This window comes from Vicugna pacos, chromosome 7 (assembly GCF_048564905.1).
Source record: "Vicugna pacos chromosome 7, VicPac4, whole genome shotgun sequence".
NCBI classification, from domain to species: domain Eukaryota; kingdom Metazoa; phylum Chordata; class Mammalia; order Artiodactyla; family Camelidae; genus Vicugna; species Vicugna pacos.
In genome coordinates, this window is record NC_132993.1 from 37,739,233 (window position 1) to 37,759,419 (window position 20,187).

The 20,187-nt window shown below is 41.9% G+C and overlaps 1 protein-coding gene and 1 long non-coding RNA gene across 14 annotated transcripts in view; one reads left to right on the forward strand and one right to left on the reverse strand.

The window, feature by feature from the left end:
* LOC140697383 (uncharacterized) overlaps positions 1-20,187 on the forward strand; it is a 187,657-nt gene that overhangs the window by 3,393 nt on the left and 164,077 nt on the right. For 9 of the 11 annotated variants that reach the window (XR_012074356.1, XR_012074355.1, XR_012074359.1 and 6 more), the window contains exon 2: positions 12,398-12,652. This is a non-coding gene — a long non-coding RNA (uncharacterized lncRNA). Of the gene's footprint in view, positions 1-12,397; positions 12,653-13,294; positions 13,389-18,942; positions 19,775-20,187 lie in introns of those variants that run through there. The other 2 variants (XR_012074361.1, XR_012074358.1) reach the window with 2 other exon arrangements.
* Positions 12,693-20,187, reverse strand: part of NPSR1 (neuropeptide S receptor 1) — a 137,402-nt gene continuing 129,907 nt past the window's right edge. The window contains exons 7-9 of one of the 3 annotated variants that reach the window (XM_006201884.3): positions 19,011-19,097; positions 13,989-14,169; positions 12,693-13,115 (exon numbers count right to left, since the gene is read on the reverse strand). In XM_006201884.3, coding sequence (XP_006201946.2) covers positions 13,025-13,115; positions 13,989-14,169; positions 19,011-19,097 — 359 coding nt within the window. In that variant the 3' untranslated portion in view covers positions 12,693-13,024. Of the gene's footprint in view, positions 13,116-13,261; positions 13,354-13,988; positions 14,170-19,010; positions 19,098-20,187 lie in introns of those variants that run through there. The other 2 variants (XM_015237252.3, XM_015237251.3) reach the window with 2 other exon arrangements.

Here is a 20,187-nt window from a genome sequence, read left to right on the forward strand (position 1 = left end):
ACGGGAATGGATTGTTCTGGTTAGACAAGGCCCAGTGACACACTCAAGTCAGGTCAAGGAAAAAGGGGGTTATTAGAAGGATGGACATGGAAGGAACTGAATAACTGTCAGGCTCCAAGACGGTGCTGTGGATGGGTTCCTCCAAACTGTTCTCTCCCTCTCCCTCCTCAGGCCTCTCTCCCTCTTTCTTCATTTGCATTTTTCTGTACAACTGCACCATTGTCCTTTCTCCATCAGTCAACTTCCTCTGCTTACTCACTGGTCCTGCTGTCTTCTGGGCTTGAAATGGTCTACTGTGACCTCTCCCATTTGAATCCTGTATCATGGAATTTGGGTTTCAATTCCCCCTAAATGGCTCGGTCTCTTGGCCATAGTTTGCTGACCAGTCTGTGGATGAGCCCCTGTAGATCGAGGCTTTGGCCACATGGGACTGAACGTTGGCCTGAGGATTAAAGGCTGTGCAGGACAACAGTCCTTAGAAAGGACTGTGGGCATGGCGAGGACACTAAACTAAGCCCAAGCTAACATCATCCCTGCCATGGGGAGGGGCTGAGCTCTTCTCTGTCCATTTCAGGAAAAGGGAGGTAATCCCCAGGGCAGGTGGACTCTGAAGCAGGGAGTTGCTGAGGACACAAACTTCCCTAAGAAATAGCCTGGTGATCTGTAAACAGATGCCACTATTCTTTAAAAAAAATTAAAGAATGTGCTAAGAACCTCCATTATGTCTACTGAGAATGACCCTTTGTGGACTCTGGGATCTGGAGCAGGAGGTCAAGAAGGGTTGTTTCTCCTCTAACTTTAACCCAGCGTTGCCCAAAGGGGACTATTTGGCTGGACTTCCATGGACTGGTCACAATAGAGAAGCAAAAGTAGACCCTCCTCTGTTTTATGCCTAAGGAAGTTAGGAGGGTGTGTATCTTGGAAAAGAGCTAATAGAATCTGGATGGGGAGCAAAGGAAAGATTGTTAGAGGTCAAAACAAAAGGTGCGTAAAAAGAAAACACTTTTTTGGTGGGGAGCTACTTCCTTCCATGGTAGCATGTGATTGTCTTAGTCTCTGAAAAGAGGCTCCTTCAGTCCTACCTAGTGGGGCTCAATCTGATTGGCTTGAATGTGGGGGAGACTATACTGAGCATGCTCAGCTCTGCTCCACTCTTCCTCTTGGGCTTGGGCTGTCCACAGGGGATAGACGTTTTCTGTTGCTCCTTTATGTCTCCCCAGCTAACTCCCTGCTGTAGGAAAACCTGTCCTGGGTCAGTGCTTCCAGGAACTTGGTGGGGATATCAGGCAGGGGAGCCTAAGTGCTACAAGAAACAACTTCCAGAAATCTGTTAGCTTCCCACTTTTCTAAACCTGCAAAGTCTTCTCCATTCACCTTGCAGATGGAGTTGGGGGAGCATGAGAAATAAATCATGGGAAGTTTTAATGGCTCATGCTAAAGGGTATGCATAACTTTTCTCACAATCCATTGGCCAAAGTTACCTATAAAAGAGGCTGAGGGATTTACGGTGCAGCTGTGCCCAGGAGGAGCGGTGCATACAGACAGTGGTGAGCAGTAGCTGATACGCCACAGAGGGAAAGCCTAATTCTACAGTTCATTATCAGTAGGCTCTCTTGCCTGTAGGCACAAGCCGCATTTGTTAGCAATAAGGATGTTGCTTTAATCTCCCTTCTGCCATGCTTTGTTTTATAATCTGTTCAGAGCTTTCATGGGGAAGAGAGAGGTTATTTTTGGACCCCCTCATCGCCAACATTTGGTTGCAGGGCCTTGGAACAAGGAGAAATAAAACATAGCAGGTGAATAACATATTCGGAGGAAATTGGACTCTAATTTTCCTTGAACATTAAATCACAAGGGGGAGAGAATATGATTTTGGACTTTAAAGTGTTTGGACTTTAATATCTTTGGACTTTAACTTAATCATTGACTTTAATCATTGAACTTTAATTTCTTCCCAGAAAATTCATGATGAGAAGGGGTTGATATTCAAACTTGGAACATCTTGTAATTGGTATTTTATTGCTGGAGTATCTTAATGTCATTTAATTTCATTGTAGAACATATAATGATCTATATTTAGAATGATAATATAATTTGTCACCCAAACTAGGATAGTTTTGAGAGAGAAAGGTGGCTTTATTAATAATTATGCTGGGACAACAGGCATAAACCTATATTGTTTTGGTTGACCTGCAAAGTATGATTGCTCTAGCTATATTTGACAGCATGGAAGGGTATCATTAGGAATGGAAAGTGTAATAGGGAATGGATTTCTAGCAGTGGAGTATATTTAATTAATGAAGATTTCCTGACCCATGTAAGAGCCTTCTGGAGATTAATTCTGACGTGTCCACCAGTGGTCCCAGGAGAATCCACAAAGGAGCTGTCTCAATCGGGCCATCCAAGGGAAAGAGGTTGTAGAAGATTCTTTGGATAGAAGGGACTCAATGCAGGAAACTGGGTACACAGGTGTGAGAGGGCTGAAATAGCAAAAAAAAAAAAAAAGGGTAACATAGAGATTAATAACGGCAGAAAGCAGCTACCTTCTCTAAGACTGGGGTGATTGGAACACAGGAAAGAAGTCCCCCACCCTCCCCCGTTTTGTGTTCTTTTTCCCAATCTCCTGCCCATCTCCCTTTGGCTGACCCTCCCTAACAGGAACCAACTGTCAAGGGAACTGGGAAATGCGGTTTGCTGAGTCCCAGCCTCAGCTTCAGCATCAAGAGTGGTGTTGAGGAGGGGCTTGGAGTTGAGAAACAGTAGGGACATAAAGGGCTCAGATGCAGTGGATGGCGCTGGGGAAGTGCCTGATGGAAGAGGAGCTGAAAGGTCTGGGTAGAACTTCTGATCTCATCTGGAGATGGCCACACTCCTGGTTGGCCGTGGGCTTAATGGTTAAGTACAGATGGGTTGAGAACGAACAGTGGGGAAAGTCGGTGGTGGATGATGCTTCTCCACTTCTGACGTCTCCTTTCATGTGGAGATGTCACATTCTCAACTTTTATTTGCTTTAATGGGGAGAATAAACTGGGCATGTGCGGCTCCCCTTCTCCTGGGCGCAGGCTGCTTGCAGGACACTGATGTTCTCCTCTGCCCCTTCATCTGTAAATCTCACTACTTACATTTATTGGCACCTCACCTACTCTATTCCAGGCACTGGGTCTGGCCCTGGGGATACAGCAGTGAACAAAATAGACAAAGATCCTTGTCTCATGGGAGTTACAGTCAATAAACAATAAACATAATTAGTACATTCTGTAGTATATTGGAAGGTGATAAAGGCTGGTGCAAAGAAAAACACAGTAGTGTGGGAGATCAGGATTGCTAGGTGGGCAACTGCGCTATTAATCAGTGTGGTCTGAGTAGGTTCCCTTAGCAAGTGCATTTGAGCAAATGAGAGCTATTTTCTGCCCACCATCAGAACCCCATAAACACCAAAGCTTTTCAGGTAAATACTGACCATTCTGTTTCTCAGTCCAAGCAACCGCTTGTTCCCAGTCTTGGACATGCCCTGAGTATCTTGTTTGAGGAGGGCTCTGGCCCCCAGCAGAGGCAGGTTTAATCACTAGGTTTACCTGCTGAGGTGTCATCTTGGAGCAAAGCCTCAATCATAATTGCCCATAATTAGTGCGTTAGCCAGCTTCACAAACAGATGCACGTGATCCCTTCGCCTACTCACCTCACCCTGCCTCGGCTTTGCAGCCAAGACAGCAATATTAAAGCAATAGCTATTGCTGTTGGCAAACAAATGTGCACATTGTTTGTCTTTAAGGCAGCAGTCTTCAGATTGTGGTCCAGAACCTGGGAGGGGAAGAGGCATGTCTCTGAGAATCTTTCAGGGAGGGTCTTTGAGATCAAAACTATTTTCATAGTGCACTAGAATGTTTTTTCCCTTTTTCATTTTCATTCTGTCATGTGTACAGTGGAATTTTCCAGAGGTTACATGGCATGGAATAGCATAACAGATTGAGTGCAGAAGCAGATTAAAATACTCCTTTTTCCCCCTAACTACATATTTGTGTGAAGCCTGATTTTCTTTATATATTTCTATCAAAACAACATATTGCAACAGATTGAATGCAGATCTGAAAATCCAGCTGTCTTCTATTAAGCCAAACTTGAAGAGATTTGCAGAAAGTTAAAACAAGTCACTCTTCTTGCTAAATGTTTTTTTGGAGGGGAAATACAATTATTTTCCATATAGAAGGTATTTATGTTAATATGTACTGATTTTATATTATTATTTATAAATGAGTTCATAAGTAAATATTAAATATTTTCTCAGTTTTAATTTCTAGTGCAGTAAATATCAATGGGTATATTACACATAAACAAGCGTAAAGGGCTCCTAAGACCAAAAAGTTTAAGAAAGGCTGTTCTCAAGGGCTTTGAGATGATGCCACATCCACATATCGTTACAGCCCCCAAAACATCCCTTTAGAAGCATCCGTTTTTGTTCCCGGACATCACGTAAACACCTGGCCATACTTCCCCACTTCACTTTCTTTGGGGTATCTACCTGCATGCAAAACTACCTTGTATCTTTCTATTAAGGTATCTTCTTGGGGGAAACTGCCTACATTTAGTCCAGAGTGGAAGTAAGAAATCAGAGATGTCCTGAGTTTACCTAAGAGGTTGCAAGGTGATTAAGTTGGACTCTTAGGAGAACACATCTGTCCTAACATTGGATCCAGGGCAACAGGACAGAGGTAAGCAAAGGTGGCCCCCACACTTCCTGGCGATGAGGAACTTGGGCTCTAATGACCGACATGTTTTTGATCACTGGCCCATTGAAGAGCTGCTTCAGAACCCCCTGCATTGGAATCACCCAAGTTGCTTGCTGTACATACAGATTTCCAGGCTCTGTCCCAAACTTTGAATCAGAATGAGGCTTGGGATCTCAAAATCTGTACTTTTTTTCTAACCCCTTGGGTGATTCTGCGATGCAGCCAGGTTTGAGACCATTTAATTAGCCATCTTAAACCCTATCAAGTCGTTGTGGAGAGGAGTTACATGCTTTTGGCCCCCAATATTTCTCCCAGTCGCCTCCCAGGGGCCCAAAGTACCCACTTGCTGGTGATTAATTCTTTGGGGATAGGACGACACCACCTCAAGTATTCCCTATTTACATGAAATCCTCGCCCGAATGCTGATTCAGCTGCGCTCTGGGAGGAACGTCTTAGCAGGCGTATGATCTACTTGCTATACATGAGAGATGAGGAAGGGCAGAAAGGATGGGGACAAGAATGGGGAGACTCTGGCAGGACATGGAGGTGGGAGGCCAGGAGTAAAACCTTAAGGACTCCAGGCCCCCTCAGTAGGCACAAGAGAACAGAAGCTGGGTACTGATTTCTGCTGAACTGACGCCCAGGGCTCTGTGGAGGAGCCAAGATATTTCTGCAGATTTTGAAAAATGTTGGCATCGATATTCCTATTACTGGATGCTAATGATACATGTTGGCTCAGAATGCAGAAAAATAACCCAGACGAATCTCTCAGCCATCTCGTCTCTGCTGTTCCTCCTGTGTGACTGAGACCCAACCGATCACCTCCCTGTTTCCAGTCTGGCTCCCTTCTCAGCATTGCTTCCAGAATAATGGTTCTAAAGACTTTTTAAAAATAGAGTTTTAGAAACTCTTTTTACTGTGAAATACAACACAAATTAGTAAAAATGCACAAAACATAAATAAATAGCTTAACGAGTAATTAGAAAGTGAACACCCTTGTAACTGCCACCCAGAGCAAGAACTAGAACCTCGCTTGCCCCTCTTGTGCATGCTTCCCGTCCCAGCACAGCTCTGTCCCTCCCCACAAAGGTGCCCCGATCTCGGCTTTAATAAAAAGTAGTTTCCTGCTTCACTTTATGTGTGCAAGCACCGCCAAACATAATAGTATAATTTTGGTTGGGTTTGAATTTTACATAAATGAAGTCATATAGTATCTTTTGGTATCTCTATCTTTACTTTTATATTTGCTTTTCAAAGATTTTTTCATGTTGTGGCAAGCAGCTGTGGTTTTTTGTTTTGTTTTGTTTTTTTGGGGTTTTTTGGTCATTTTTGTTGCTGTAAAGTATTCCATTGTATGAGGTATACCATACCCTGTCTATTGTACTGGTGGGCATTTGTTTTGCCTCCAACTGGGGTTCTTATAATCACTGCTATTTTACACATATCAAGGTGCACATAATTACACTCTTCTGTAGTATCTGTACTCAGGAATGGAATTTCAAGATCACAGGGTATATGTATCCTTAATTTTATTAGGTAAAGTCTAGAATAGTTGTACTAATTATTCATCTACCAGAACAGAATGAGAATTTCTGATACTCAATGTCCTCACCAACACCTGATATTGTCAGAAGTTTTTAATTTTTGCCAATCTGGTGGGTGCATATTAGTTATCTCATCGTGGTTCAATTTATTTTTCCCTGACTTTTAATGAGATTTAACACCTTTTCATGTTTATTGGCCATTTGGAAAGCCTCTTTTCTGAAGTCAAGTCTTGCCCATTTTTCTGTCTTCTTTGCTCTTCTTACTGATTTGCATGAGTTTTTACATATTCTGAAATATGGATCTTGGTCATTTGCAAATGTCCTTTCCCATTCCAAAGCTTGACTTTTCACCCTTTTTATGATGTCTTTTGATGAACAGCTTTTCTAATTTTAAGTAATCAAATGTATCAATCTCTTCCTTTAAGAGCAGTAGTTTTTGTGTTTCGTTTAAAGAGCTCTTTTCTTGTACAGAGGTCTTAAAGATATTCTCCTACATTATTTCGTCAAGGTGTTCTGTCTCATGTAGTTAGATCCATAAGCCACCTGGAACCAATTTTGTGTATCATCCAAGAGGCTTTCATTTTCATTTTTTCCCATGTGAATGCTCAATTGTCTTTGCATCATGTATTGAAAGGAACACCCTTTCCCCATTCCTCTGCAATACTTCCTCTGAAATATATCCAGTTCTTCTGTGGGGAGGCATCTTTTTCTGTTGCATTTGCTCATTTGTCTACTCTGACACAATACCACAATATTTATTACTATGGCTTTGTGATATGGTTTGGTATTTGGTCAATTAAACATTCTCATTTTTTTCTTCTTAGTCAAGAGTGTCTTGGCTAGTTTTGGCTCTCTGCATTCCTAAGTAAATTTTTATAGGCACTTTGTCAAATTCTACGAAATTCCTGCTGGACCTTTGATTGTCGTATTAACCTTACAGATCGATTGGAGAAGAATAAATGATTTTATGATATTCGGTGTTCCAAACAATAATCATGATGTATTTATTTTTACATTTAATTAGTTCTTCTTTAATACCTCTCAATAGTATTATGGTTTCTCCATAGAGATATACCATTTATGAATTTATTCCTAGGAACTTCATCTTTTAAGGCTATTTTAAGTAATAATTTAAGAAATAATTCTCTCTCTCTTGCTGTTGTGTGGAAATGATATAGATATTTATATTGATTTTGTATCCTGTGAACTTACTAGACCCTATGATTAATTCTAATAGTTTATCTTATTTAGCATTACAATAGAATTATTAGTTCTAGTAATTGTATATTATCTTGGATGTTCCACTATACATTTATATCAATAATACTGGTTTTTATTATTCATTACCAAAACTTAGACCTTTTATCTACTTCTTATTGTTAGTTTCTGCTTGGTTTTCTGCACTGGCTGGGATCTCAGTACAATATTGAATAGAAATCATGACGCTGGCATCTTCACTCATTTTTTATTTCAAAGGGAACACCTCAAAGTTTCATCATTAGGTTTTTTTGATACATAACTTTTAGAGTTAGGCATTTCTTTTTATCTCAAGCTTGTAAAAATCTTTAATCATGCCTGGATTTCCAATAAGTTTATCAAACATTTTCCCTGTTATCTATTGTTATCTATCTATTATTATTTTTATTTCAGTGTAATCTATTAGTATGTTATTTGAGTGAGTTTCTAATATTAAGCCAACTTTGCATTCCTAGAATGAATACAACTTGGTCACAAGTGTGGGTCTTTTTATATTTTGCTGGATTTGGTTTGCTAACATTTTAACTGGAACTTTTGTTTTTATTTTCCTGACAAAAGTTTGCTTGTAATTTTCCTTTTTGCAATGTCTTTGTAGGGTTTGGGCATTAAAGTTTTTTTAAGCCCCATAAATAATTGCAGAAGTCACTCTTTTTCTAGTCTCCTGAAGAGTGCATAAAATCGGAGTTGCTTTGTAATTAAATGGTAGTAGAACTCACCAGTGAAGGAATATCCTTTCTTTAATAGTTATGATACTTATCACTCAGATTTTTTGCTTCTTCTTACGTCAGTTATAGTAAGTTGTCTTGTTCATCTATATTTTCAGTTTGTTTTAGTATAAACTTGATCGTAATATCCTTTTATTATCTCTTCATTGACTCCAGGACTTAACAGCAAATATCCTTAATGACATTGCTTATATGTGCCTTGTCTCTTTTTTCCCTTTGATCAATCTCACAGGAGGTTTATTAATCTTATTATTTTTTCAAAGGACAGAATTTTATCTTTTGAGCTTTTAACATTTTTTTTGTGTGTTTTCTATTTCATTAATTTTACTTCCACTCTTATCATTTTCTTCCTTTAATTCCTTTGGGTTTATTTTGGTGAATTTTTCTAACTTCATGAAATAGATGATTTATTCATTGACTTTGAATTTGTCTTCTTTTCCTTGAAATGTTTGTCCATATCCCACAGATTTGATATAATTTTTTTATCATTCAGTATAATATTCCATATCCTTTCTTCCTTGACTATAGTTATTGAGAAATACATTTCCTAATTTCCAAACATGTGGGGATTTCCTAGTTATATTCCTGCTCTTGAGTTCTAGCATAACCGCACTGTCATCAGAGAAACCAGACTGTATGACCCCAACCTTTTGAAAGTTTTGAAGCGTTTTTTTATGGCCTGACATGTGGTGAACTTTTGTAACTGCTTCACATGCACTTGAAAATCCTGTTTATTGTGGGGTGGAAGGATAAAGTGCTCTACTTGTGTTACTCATGTTGTTCCAATTGTGCAGATCATTCCTCATTTTTGTCCACTTCAGTTCCTGAAAATAAGTATAATAAAATTCCCCTCTATGGCTGTGGATTTATCTGTTTGTTTTGTAGTTTTGACAACTTTTTAAAATACGTATTTTGAACGCATGTTGTAAATGCACAGAAATTTAGAATTACTGTATCATCCTACCAAGTAAAACATTTATCACTTGAAATGCCTGTTTAATGCTATTAATCTTTTTGCTCTAAAGTTTATTTAGTTTTTATTAATACAGTCTCCCCGGCTTTCTTTTAGTACTGTTTCCATGCTTTTGAACATTCTTTTACTTTCAAACTTTCTGTGTCCTTGTGTTTTAGGCATGCCTTTTGCAAACAACAGACAGTGTTTTTTTTCAAGTCTAGTCTGATAATCTTTGATTATTAACTGGAGCATTAAATCGGCTAACATTTATTACAGGAACTGATAAATTTGGATAAAAATCCATCATCTCCCTGTGTGCTTTCTATTTGCCCCACTATTTATGTTCCTGTTTCTCTCTTCTCTTGCCTTCTTTTGGACTGCTTGAATGACTTTTTATCATTTGTTTTCCTTCTCTTTTAGTTTTGGAGTTGTATACTTTATTTCTATTATTTTAGTGGCCACGACATGCATTCTTGAAATGAAAACATGCATTTCCTCTAGGTTTATATATACTATGGTTCTGTATATGAATATGAATACTGTCACCTCCTTGGACCTTCTTGGGGGTCCCTGAGCAGTCTGAAAACCATGAGACTGCATGAGCCAGACCTCCATCCACTTTAACATTCTATAAGTATGGAATTGCACCTTTAAAATGTTACCTGAACCAGCCCTGTTAAGGATAATGCATTTTTAAAATGCAATCACGGAGAAATGAGGCATAGGTTTTTCAGTTTTCCAAAAGCGAGGAGGTTGGCGCCTAAAAAGGACCATCTCTTTTCAGTCGAGTGCAATTGAAAAGCTGCAGGAAACACTGGGAGATCTGCATATAAAGTGAGATGTGAGCACATATCAGGTGATTAAAGAACTGTCTTTGCTAGCAGGCCTGCAGCTCACCTAAGATGATTCCAGAAGAGCAGAACCACTTTATTTCTTACTAAAAATATTTTTGTTTTCCTGTTTCCCCAGCAGACCCAGGCTTGTCCCTTTCAGCACTGTGGATACAGATGGAAGAGGCAAAGTCCTTTCTGTGTCTAAGTGTATAGAGTTGTTCAAATGATGTGAGGAAGAAAGTTTAAACTGCTTGTTTGTTTGCTTGAAAAGGGATGCGTTTTTCCTCATCATTAATTACAAGTTAAAGCCATTAAAAAGATATTACCAGTTTCTAGGGGGGGAAGGTTAGGAGATGTTGCTTGGTGCAATTAAACTTCCATTAAATTATGCCCCACACAAGCCCTGAAAGCAGATAAGTTTTTACTATTCATATGTAATTTTGTTCAGTAAAGTGGAAACACTTATTTTTCTCTAGCTTGGTTAAATATATACTAAACATACCTATTCTTGTTATCCTAAATGTTCACCTGTGCCCAAAGCTATGGGATAATGCAGCCATAGGCCTCTTTGACATCTTGGTGTGGGAAGTATGCACCTTTATTTTATAGAGCACCCTGCTGGCCTCTGCCCTGACTTGGGCACCCAGGCTACAAACAGTGACATCACAACACTAAGCTGCTCACTTCCTCCAGGAGCTCAAACTTTGTTTCCCTATTAAGAAATGATGTTTCTCTGACTTCATGGTGATAGATGGGGGGCTTTACACCTTCTAAAGGGCAAATGATTCAGCTTTGAGCCACAGAGTCATTGGTCTTCGGGGAAAGGATTCCAGAAGCTCTAACTCTCCGGATGTAATTTAAGCCATTACAGTCTCAGAACCTGTATCTGTAAAGAACCCACAAGAACCTCTGCTCCAGCCTTACTTGCTCCCATCTTACAGATGAGACAGTCGATGCTCAGAGACATTAAATGATTTGTCCAAAGTCATAAGACTGGTAATTACCAGTGTTCCATAGTGTTGAAATCACGTGTCCTCCCCAAATACATGAAAATGAGGATTCCCGAATCCACACCAATTTGAAGCAAGTTTCATTTTAATGGCAGTTTGTCCCACAGCAACCTGTACCTTTATCTTACTGAGTTCCCGGCTTCGCTGGGCAAGGGAGACTTGGTACTACAACAACTACAAAATCACAGTCACAGTTGTTAAAGAGCACAGAGCCCCTCACTCGACTTTCTCCTTAACTTCCAGGATCTTTTGATGGATGAGGTAGGCATGTAATGTCTTTTGCAGACCAGAGCTTGACAGAGATCAAAAGCATCTGTCAAGAGAACCCAGGTCTCCTGCTTTGCCGTCTAGGACACCCACCAGATTTTCCTCTGTTAATTGGCTGTCATGCAGCCATGCTGTGGGTCTTCTGTGGCACATCTTGATTTAAAGTAAAATGTCAAAAAGCACTTCTCAATCACTCAGAACTTCCAGAGTTGCTCACATTTAGCTGATTGGACAGAAAGGAAGGCAGTCTCTGTGTTGTGTGGACATACAACTAGATTATTCAGGCCCCTCCAATTCAGAGAATAATTCTTAGAGATATGGTGGCTGAGGGGTCTGATTTCTGCCTAAGAAATGCTTTCCCTAAGGTCAGATGGAATTGAAAAGTGAGTTTATGGGAAAAATGCCACTGTGACCTTAAACATGAAGTCTTTGGGTTGACACCGTAACAAGGAATGGAGTGCTATTAAAATGTATTGCACATTTTAATAACTCCACTAGCAGTAGACCAAAAAAAAAAAAAAGATTTAAGCTCAGAATAATTTTGGGAAGGAGGATTTTGCCAAGGAGATTTTAATGTCAAGAATGTCTGTGAGGCTAAAAATAAGGAGCTCACGCGCATCCCAGAGCCGTGGGTGGGGATGTATATATATATATAATCAAATTAAATTATTCCACTTCCACTTATGGAAAAATCTGACGGTAAAATTTGACTAGAAAACATTTAGTCATATTTCACTTGGGTTATGCTTATAAATATCAAACTCCAGACTTGCCAAAATAAGTCCCATCAGTGCTTCCTGGCCAAGTTATTAGATAGACAATGGTTGTGACATGTGAAAATGATAAAGATCTTACAGGAACATCATGCCTGGGAAAGCCACAGGAATGTAGCTCCCAACTAAAGAGGGAGAAGTGTCCTTGAGGTGTGAGGAATGGAGCCCAGAGCGGCCTAAATGTAGAATGCAAAAGGTGGGGAGACTTCAGAGAGCTGAAAGGACATGTGTGAAACCCAGGTCCCACCTCGCAAAGTCTGGAGGCTGGGGACCCCTGACTTTTTGCACTGTTTCTTTTCCTACCAGAGAAAGCAAGCCTCAGTTTCTACCTTGCTCTGGAGTGCCAGCATTTGTGTTCTTTCTACAAATCATTTGTTGATACAATGGAACTGTGAGGTTGGCTGCTGCCAATATATCCATCTGCCAACCAAGGCCATCTGCAGAGGAGACACAAAGCATCAATGCCTGGAAATGAATTTGTTGGCATTTCAAGGACAAACATCTCTTTGGCTATAACTACTGAGACTTCAATCCAAAAATGGGAGGAAAATCTAGGTCCAGGTAAGTCTTTTATTTACTTCTTTAATTGTAATTATAAGACACATGTACAACTATGCTTCTTTAGTCCCCTCTGCTTGCTCAAGCTTGGAGCCTGGGCCAGTGATGTCTCTGTCCATTGATTCAGGTGCCGACCACCTGGGAGTAGTGGGGAAGGAAGGGGCATCTCTCTTGGCTGGTATGAATAGTTGGTGACTTCATATTAACCAATACTTGCTGATGCAGGTGACACACATTAAGGCATTTGCCTTGTGCATCCCCCGAGTGATGAAAGGTGCAGGGTGGAGAAGTTGGCTCAGGCTTTGTGCACATGCCCAAGGCGGTGATGGAGACCCAGGAGAGCTGATGGGGCTCAGCCTGACACTACCCCAGGGTCTACATGAATTCTGGCTTGGACAGAACCTGCATCTCATGCCTCTCACTTCTCTCCCGACATGTCATTCTGGAATCCCGTGATCTTTGCTCCCTAGAGAAAGAATAGAGCAGAGAAGGAAAATAATTTGACCTGATGAAAAGGGAAGTAGGGATGTTAAAAGATAATAGTTATAGAGAATGTATTAAGGACCAGATACTGTGCTAAGCACTTATATGTAACCCCCTCACCTTCCTTCCTCACTGCTCACATCCCTCCTTCCCACTGGTCAGCACCAGAGCCCAAAGGACAGAAATATCACTGGCCAAGAGGTCGGAACTGCTATTAGCCCAATTTTACATGGGAAGAAATGGAGGATCACGGAAGGTAAGTAACTTTCCCTAGGCCCCAGGTAGCTATGAATCAGCAATGGCAGGATTTGAACCTTGGCCATTGACCCAAGATGAAATCATTTTACAATTCTATCGCCTTTGGATTTTTCCACCTGCTCCCTGTAGCTTGTGTAGTAAAACAGCTGAAAAAGAGCAAAATGACTGAGTAGTTGTGGGAGGGATTTGATTTCAGCTCTGTGACTAATTATTCTTATAATCTCAATAATGTCCCTTTACTTCGGGAGCCCTAATTTGTTTATCTGTAAGATGATAATAAAGTTTCAGTCTTGCCATTACCACAGTGGCATTGCATTAAGACAACTCATGGGGAGAAGCTTTGAACTAAAAAAAAAAAAAAAAAGGTCTTTGATGTGTGACCTGATTAGGATGCCTGCTATAAGAGGTGATGTGTGCAGGAGAAAGAGCATGAGCCCTGGCCGGGGCTGGATTTGAATTTGTCACACTGGCAGAAACCTTTTGACCCTCAAATGTCTCATCTATAACCTGCCAGGGAGCTCTGGCGTGAGGAAGACACACGTCCACGTTGAGTGCCCTGGCCAGGAGCATGTCCTTCCCGGGCAGGAATGCCCCTTACCCGCAGGGGAAGCAGATGGAGCCGCTGAAGACACAGTAGATGAGGGGGTTGATGGCGCTGTTCAAGGCTGGCAGGTTCTGAATGATCACAGAGGCATAGAAACGCTCCTTGGTGTTTGGAAGGAGGCTGAAATTGTCCAAAATGTCGAAGAGGAAGTATGGACTCCAGCAGCAGATGAAGGCTGGGGAGAAGACAGCCATTAGCATCGCAGCAGACCACAGCCCCGTGGGGGGCTCCCCGTGATGGCCCTGGCAGGAGCTTCCGCGAGGAGGTTCCTTAGCACCTGGAATCTCTCCAGAATATTTAGAACAGTTGTGTGTGTTGACATTAGTGTCATGTTTACTTAGACACACACACACACACGTACGTGCATGCACATTGCATAGATACATTTCTAAATTTGAGTAAATTTGCTAGAGCTTCTCTGTCTGTAAAGGGAGGGTCTGATTTGACTACTGTTGTAACTCTTTATTGAAAGGCTAGGAACTGATCAGCATGGCCTTAGCCTTTCATTCAACACAGTGTGAGAGAAAATCCAGCAAAACCCTTTGGAGACTGTGGGAAAAGACAGAACAGGAAGCCCTTTGTGCAGATAGTGACTGCTGGTTTTAGGGTGTAGCCAGGGGAAGAGGGGGAGGAACGGGTGGTACCTGATGTTTCAAAACACAGCCTGCCTGAATCACAAGACTCTCGATTTTCTTTTCCATTTCTAAATCAGCCACTTCAGAAAACACCCACCTTAGACCCCTTTCCAAATCAATTGGTGTGTGTGTGTGTGTGAGAGAGACCCTGATTCTGTTTGGATCCAAATCCTCAGAGGAAAGGGGTGGGAAGTGGAGATCCGGAGCATGATGGCCAGTTCCATGTGCCACCTTGACTGGGTCCTGGAGTGCCCAGATATTTGATTAAATGTTATTTCTGGTTGTTCCTGTGAGAGTGTTTCTGGCTGAGATTAACATCAGAATTTGTCCTCCCCTCTGTGGATGGGCCTCATCCAGTCCCCTGAAGGCTTGAAAAGCACAGGAAGGCTGAGCGGGAGAGGCTTCACTCTCTGCTTGACTGTCTTCTGGCTGAGACCCTGAGCTGCTTTTGCCTTCACACGTGGACTCCGAATGAAACAGTGCTGTTGGCTCTCCTGGGGCTATAGGTCTTGAGGCTCCTCAGCTCCACAGTCATGTGAGCCAATTTCTTATAGTAAATCTCTTTACACATATATGTCTTATATCTATGGAGGACCCAGATTAACACCACGTACACAGAGGTAAACCTTCTTGGGGTTAACTGGACACACACGTGGGCTCTCCTACTTTCTCTCCACATCCTTTCCACCTTCCTTCTGCCCCTTTCTGCCCATAGGGATTTTCCTCGGAGAATTCAGGCTTCTTTTGCCCTCCGCCTGAAGAAACCAACTTTCCTCCATAAATCTCTGACTGACGCATGTTTTTTTCCCCCTCAGACCCTGGCAATCTGTTAAAGGAGAGCAATCCAAACACAAAGACCACTGAACATTCTGGGCTTTGGTGGTGAAGCCTGGCATTGGCCCAGAATAGTGTTTCTGGGACATAGAGGGACAGAGCTTCTTTGCGGAGGAATTTTGAAAATGTGTGTTTATGTATTTGTGTGTGTGTGTGTGTTTGGGGGGAGGGTTCCGGTTTTCCTAGGGATACGAGTGCCTGCCCCTGCGCGATGCAGGCAGTCCTAAGCATGTCCTCACATTCTTTGAATGCTCATTTGGACATTCATGTAGCAGGGAACCCTGTTTATAATTACCCCAGTCTGGCAGCCTAACTCTGTCTTATAGATGCACACAATATTTTGAATATACTGAATTTTCCAGAAATGCAATTCCCTTGTAAAAGGAGAAAAGATTAATTTCTTTAATTTAGAACTTTAGCAGGATTTGTTCCTCTGCTCAGAAAATAAAGTCAGTGGCAGCAGTACTGCTTTATTTTTTATGTCTCCATGAAACACACCTGTACTGGGTTTCATTTGTAGCTAGTGCTACATCTGACTGACTACTTCATTATTCTACTAGTATGGCTGTGCCCATGTATTTCTATATTGAAATCTGCATTATTTTATTATAAATTATTTTCTTTCTATTCCTCTTTTATATTATATATTGGTCTTTTAAGAATTATCTTAGGTAGCTTGTTTTATATATACATTTCACTTCAGCATGGTAAAGAGGCGTAACAAAATATTCGTCACAGGAAGGGCCGTTTTGATTGGGCTGTTGACATTGGCCGACCTGCTTGTGGGCACCCCTGCTCTCTGACGAGAGGGACCCCCAGCGCCTGGGCACGTGGTTCCTGATTACAGAAGGCCACATTGGCTCCGAAACACATGTATAAGATGTGTTTCCTGGCTCAACATGCAGGGGATGTGTATCTGTGCTTCTCATTGTCTGGGAAGGCAAGAGAATCTCTGATCTACTTCAGAAGCTCTGGGGAAGGATTCTGAGCCCTGGTAGGTGGCAGGTGCTCTTTCCCCAGGTCTGCCTGCAGTGTTGTTTTGTGAGTATGTTCTGCTGGCAGAGTCACACTGCGTGTGGTCTGCATGGCATTTTGCAGTCACGTTTTAAGAAAGATGATGTGGGCTGTTCTGGTGATTTGATGTAATAGCAGAGCTAACAGGAGACCTGTGCTTTCCCAGAGCTTCCAAGAGCTGCAAGGAGGGTAGGGAGGGGTAGTCTTTGAGCTAAATAAAAAGGAAGTGGCACAAATCCCTTGCCTTCTTGCATATCCTCATTCACTCACTCCACAGATTTAATTAGGCACCTACTGTGTGCAGGACTTATTTAAGGACTTGGTGATGATAATGTAAGAAACACAAAAGCAAAAGTGATGGCTCTCATGGATTTATGATGCCAGCAGGGGAGACAGACAATAAGCAGATCAATACATATCCTGTATTGTCAGGTAGAAGTAGAAATACGAAGAAAAATAAGGCAAAGACTAGAGGAGTGCTATGTAAGACTTGCCAAGGAGGCCTTCCTGAAGAGGTGGTGGTGTTGGAAAACAAAATGATGTGGGGGACTAAGCCTTGCCACCATCTGAAGGCAGAGTGTTCTGGGAGGGGGAAGCAGCACCAGGTGTGAACAAGTTGACATTCTGAAGAAGTTGCAAGAAAGCCAGTGTGGCTGTTACAGAATGAGCAAGGAGGAGAGTGGGGAAATGGGACCGGAGACACGGCTGGGGGACAGATCACACAGGCTGTGTAAGACATGGGAAGAAGTAGGATTTTACTCCAATGTAATGGGGAGCCAGGAGTGGGCTTGTAGAGGAGTGGTAGTGTCTGATTTACATTTTCTAAAGGATCACATTGGCTGCGTTGCAGAGAAGGAATAAGAGATCAGTTGCAGGGTTGCAGGCAGAAGTTAGTGGGAGCTTAGACCAAGGAAGTAATTGGATAGTGAGAAATGGTTGATTTGAGATCTCTTTGGTAGGTAAAACCTCTAGGCCTTACTGGTGGACTAGACATGTGGGGTGGGAGAGAAATAGAATAAAGACAGACAGATGACCCTTAGGTTTTTGGTGTGGACACTGGGTGAGAGATAATGTCATTTACTGAATTGGGGATGACAGGAGGAACAGTGACTTTGCAGGATGTAGGAGCCCATGCCGAGACTTCCGGTTTGATGTGTTGAGTATGACAAGTTTATTAGAAATATAAATAGTGATTTCAAATAGAAATCATAGATAAAACTTACAAGCAAAGAAAGTGTGCCAAAGAGGGGCTAATCAAATGTTGCTTAGAAGTCAAGTAAGGGGAAGACTGAGAATTGACATTTGAGTTAGTGAATTTCTATTGTCAATGAACATCACTTTTAGGAGACTGAAGACACCAAACAAATTTATTTTTTTCTGTTTTAATTTGATATGTAGAATTTTTAAACCATATCAAATATAGCATATATTATCACACACCAAAAAATTGACATTTGGCATTTTGGGGGTTGTGGTGACCTCGAAAAGGGTGCTTTTATTGGAGGAATAGGGAAGAAAGCTAACAGAGATAGGCTCCAAAGAATGAGAGGTGAGAAGCAGAGGAGTTGTGCTAGAAAAGGGAGTGGTGAAGACGGTCCGTTACTGGAGACTTGATCGGGGGAGCTATTGACAGTATACTTATGTGCATATCATCCGGTTGAGGGGGACATCTGTGGGGGAGAAGACGTGATGGGAGGAACAGAATGCTTGAGTGCAGGAAGGAATGAGATACAGGGCTCAAGTGAGCATCTTGGGTTTAGAAAGAAGCAGAGTCAGTTTACTCACAACAGCAGGAGAAAGGACAGAGCACATACTAGAGATGCAGATAGGTCCATGGATGTGAAGGCAGGAGAATGAAGTTCTGTTCTAATAGTGTTTTCTTAGTGAAATAAAAATCAAGATCATTAACTGAGAAGCTGTAAGGGAGAGGAAGTTTTGAAGTTTTGAGAATAACAAAGTACATACACCAATCTGACACATATTAGGTGCTCTAGAAATACCTTTTTTTTTTCCCTGAGGTGAAGTGACTTTATGGGTTTTAAGAGTAGAGAGAAAGGAAAAGGAAAGGGAAGGTGACATGAGGGCAGAGAGAAGGCATCTGTTAGGGAAGAATTTATAGTGACCTTGAAGCTAAATATTCAGGAGAAAGGGAATGCCATTTCTGTGTTACTCCGGAGGCTGAACTTCAGCCCTGGGGAGTGTGCCTTAAGGAAATCAACTGGGTCAGCTGCATGATGGTGAGCACTCTCTTCAGCTAGTCATGTCCTAATTAGATTTTCTCCACATTATCCACCACGTGGCTGTGATGGACAACAATTTTCATAAAGAGAGGGGTAAGAAACCAAATGTGGACCCTTGAAGGAGCCCCAGGTGGACTGGTAAGTTCCATACGTTCCTCTCTAATTAGACAAAGGTAGAAGTGCCCATATACAAATTCTCTACTTATGTGGGCTCTCTACTACCAGGTTCTAGGTACGGGTTTGCTTTTGGAATGTCCACACGGTTCTGCAACACAAGGAGGGACGCCGCTTACCGAGAATGATGACAATGCTATACTTGATGGCCTTGATTTTTGCCTTTGAGATGAGCCCTCGGCTATAACTGGTGCACAGCTTTCCATCTGCAGATACAAAGGAGAATGTTAAAAAGAAGTGCTGTTTCTGCCAATAAGAGCATCGTAGGTTAGACCCACAGTGCCATGGGACCACTTACATCCTGCTCATGTATGTCCAGGAGGACCTCCTTGGACATTTTCAGGGTAAAGATGACTCTGGGCTGAATGCTGGAAACTGCTCAGTTTGCAGCTTAATATAAAATGCAAATGCATTGGGACATCCAGACTCTCAAGAGGCTTGGCTGTTTGCCCTGAGTCAGCTGAAGCTGGAATTAGCCGTGAGACCAGAGTGGGCGATGCTGAGACACCCATCTGGTCCCTTCAGCAACTTAGGGCAAAGCCTTCTTCCTAGAATCGTTACCCTAGACTAACTTGTTCATCTAACTCAGAAACTCCATTCTCAACAAAAGCTCAAGCCAGGGATATAATAAAAGTCTGTCCCAAATAGGAGCCTGTATATAACTTTAATCCTATGTTGGTTGCTCTTTGATAGTAAACATGTGAGGGGTAAATACAAGAATCCACTAGAATGCAAGCTTGATGGAGACCCGGACTTTGTTTTCTTCACTCCTATATCTTCTAAACTTAGTGAATGATTGATAAACATGTGTTGAATGAATTAATATAAACCTCTCTCAAGCCAAGAAGTAGTGGTAAAATAAATGTTGATTAGGTTGGGCAGAGTTCAGAGCAACAGTTCTTAGTAGAAGTAGTAGTTAAATGGCAAATTTGGGGTTGGAGATGCTGATACGGTATCAGGGTGATACAAGGTGGAAGACTTTACTGTCAGGGCTTCTATCAGCCCGTATGGTGCCTTTGTGAAAACTGGGAAAAGCGCCCTTCCTGTGGACGCCTATGGCCCTGTCCCAGAGCAGGCCCTCAATGAGAGAGGCATGGACGAAGGCCGGCCCCACACATCTTCAGTTGAGTGCCCATGATTAAGGCTCAAGGGGCACAACCCTATTGGTGGCCCAGGTCAGAGGCCCACCTAGAGCACCTAAGTCACATGGAGAAGGGCGTTGTACCTGAGAGGCCAACTGCGGTGCTTGCTTGTCCTCACCGCATTGTTCAGACTTCATGTTGGAAGTGTATTTAA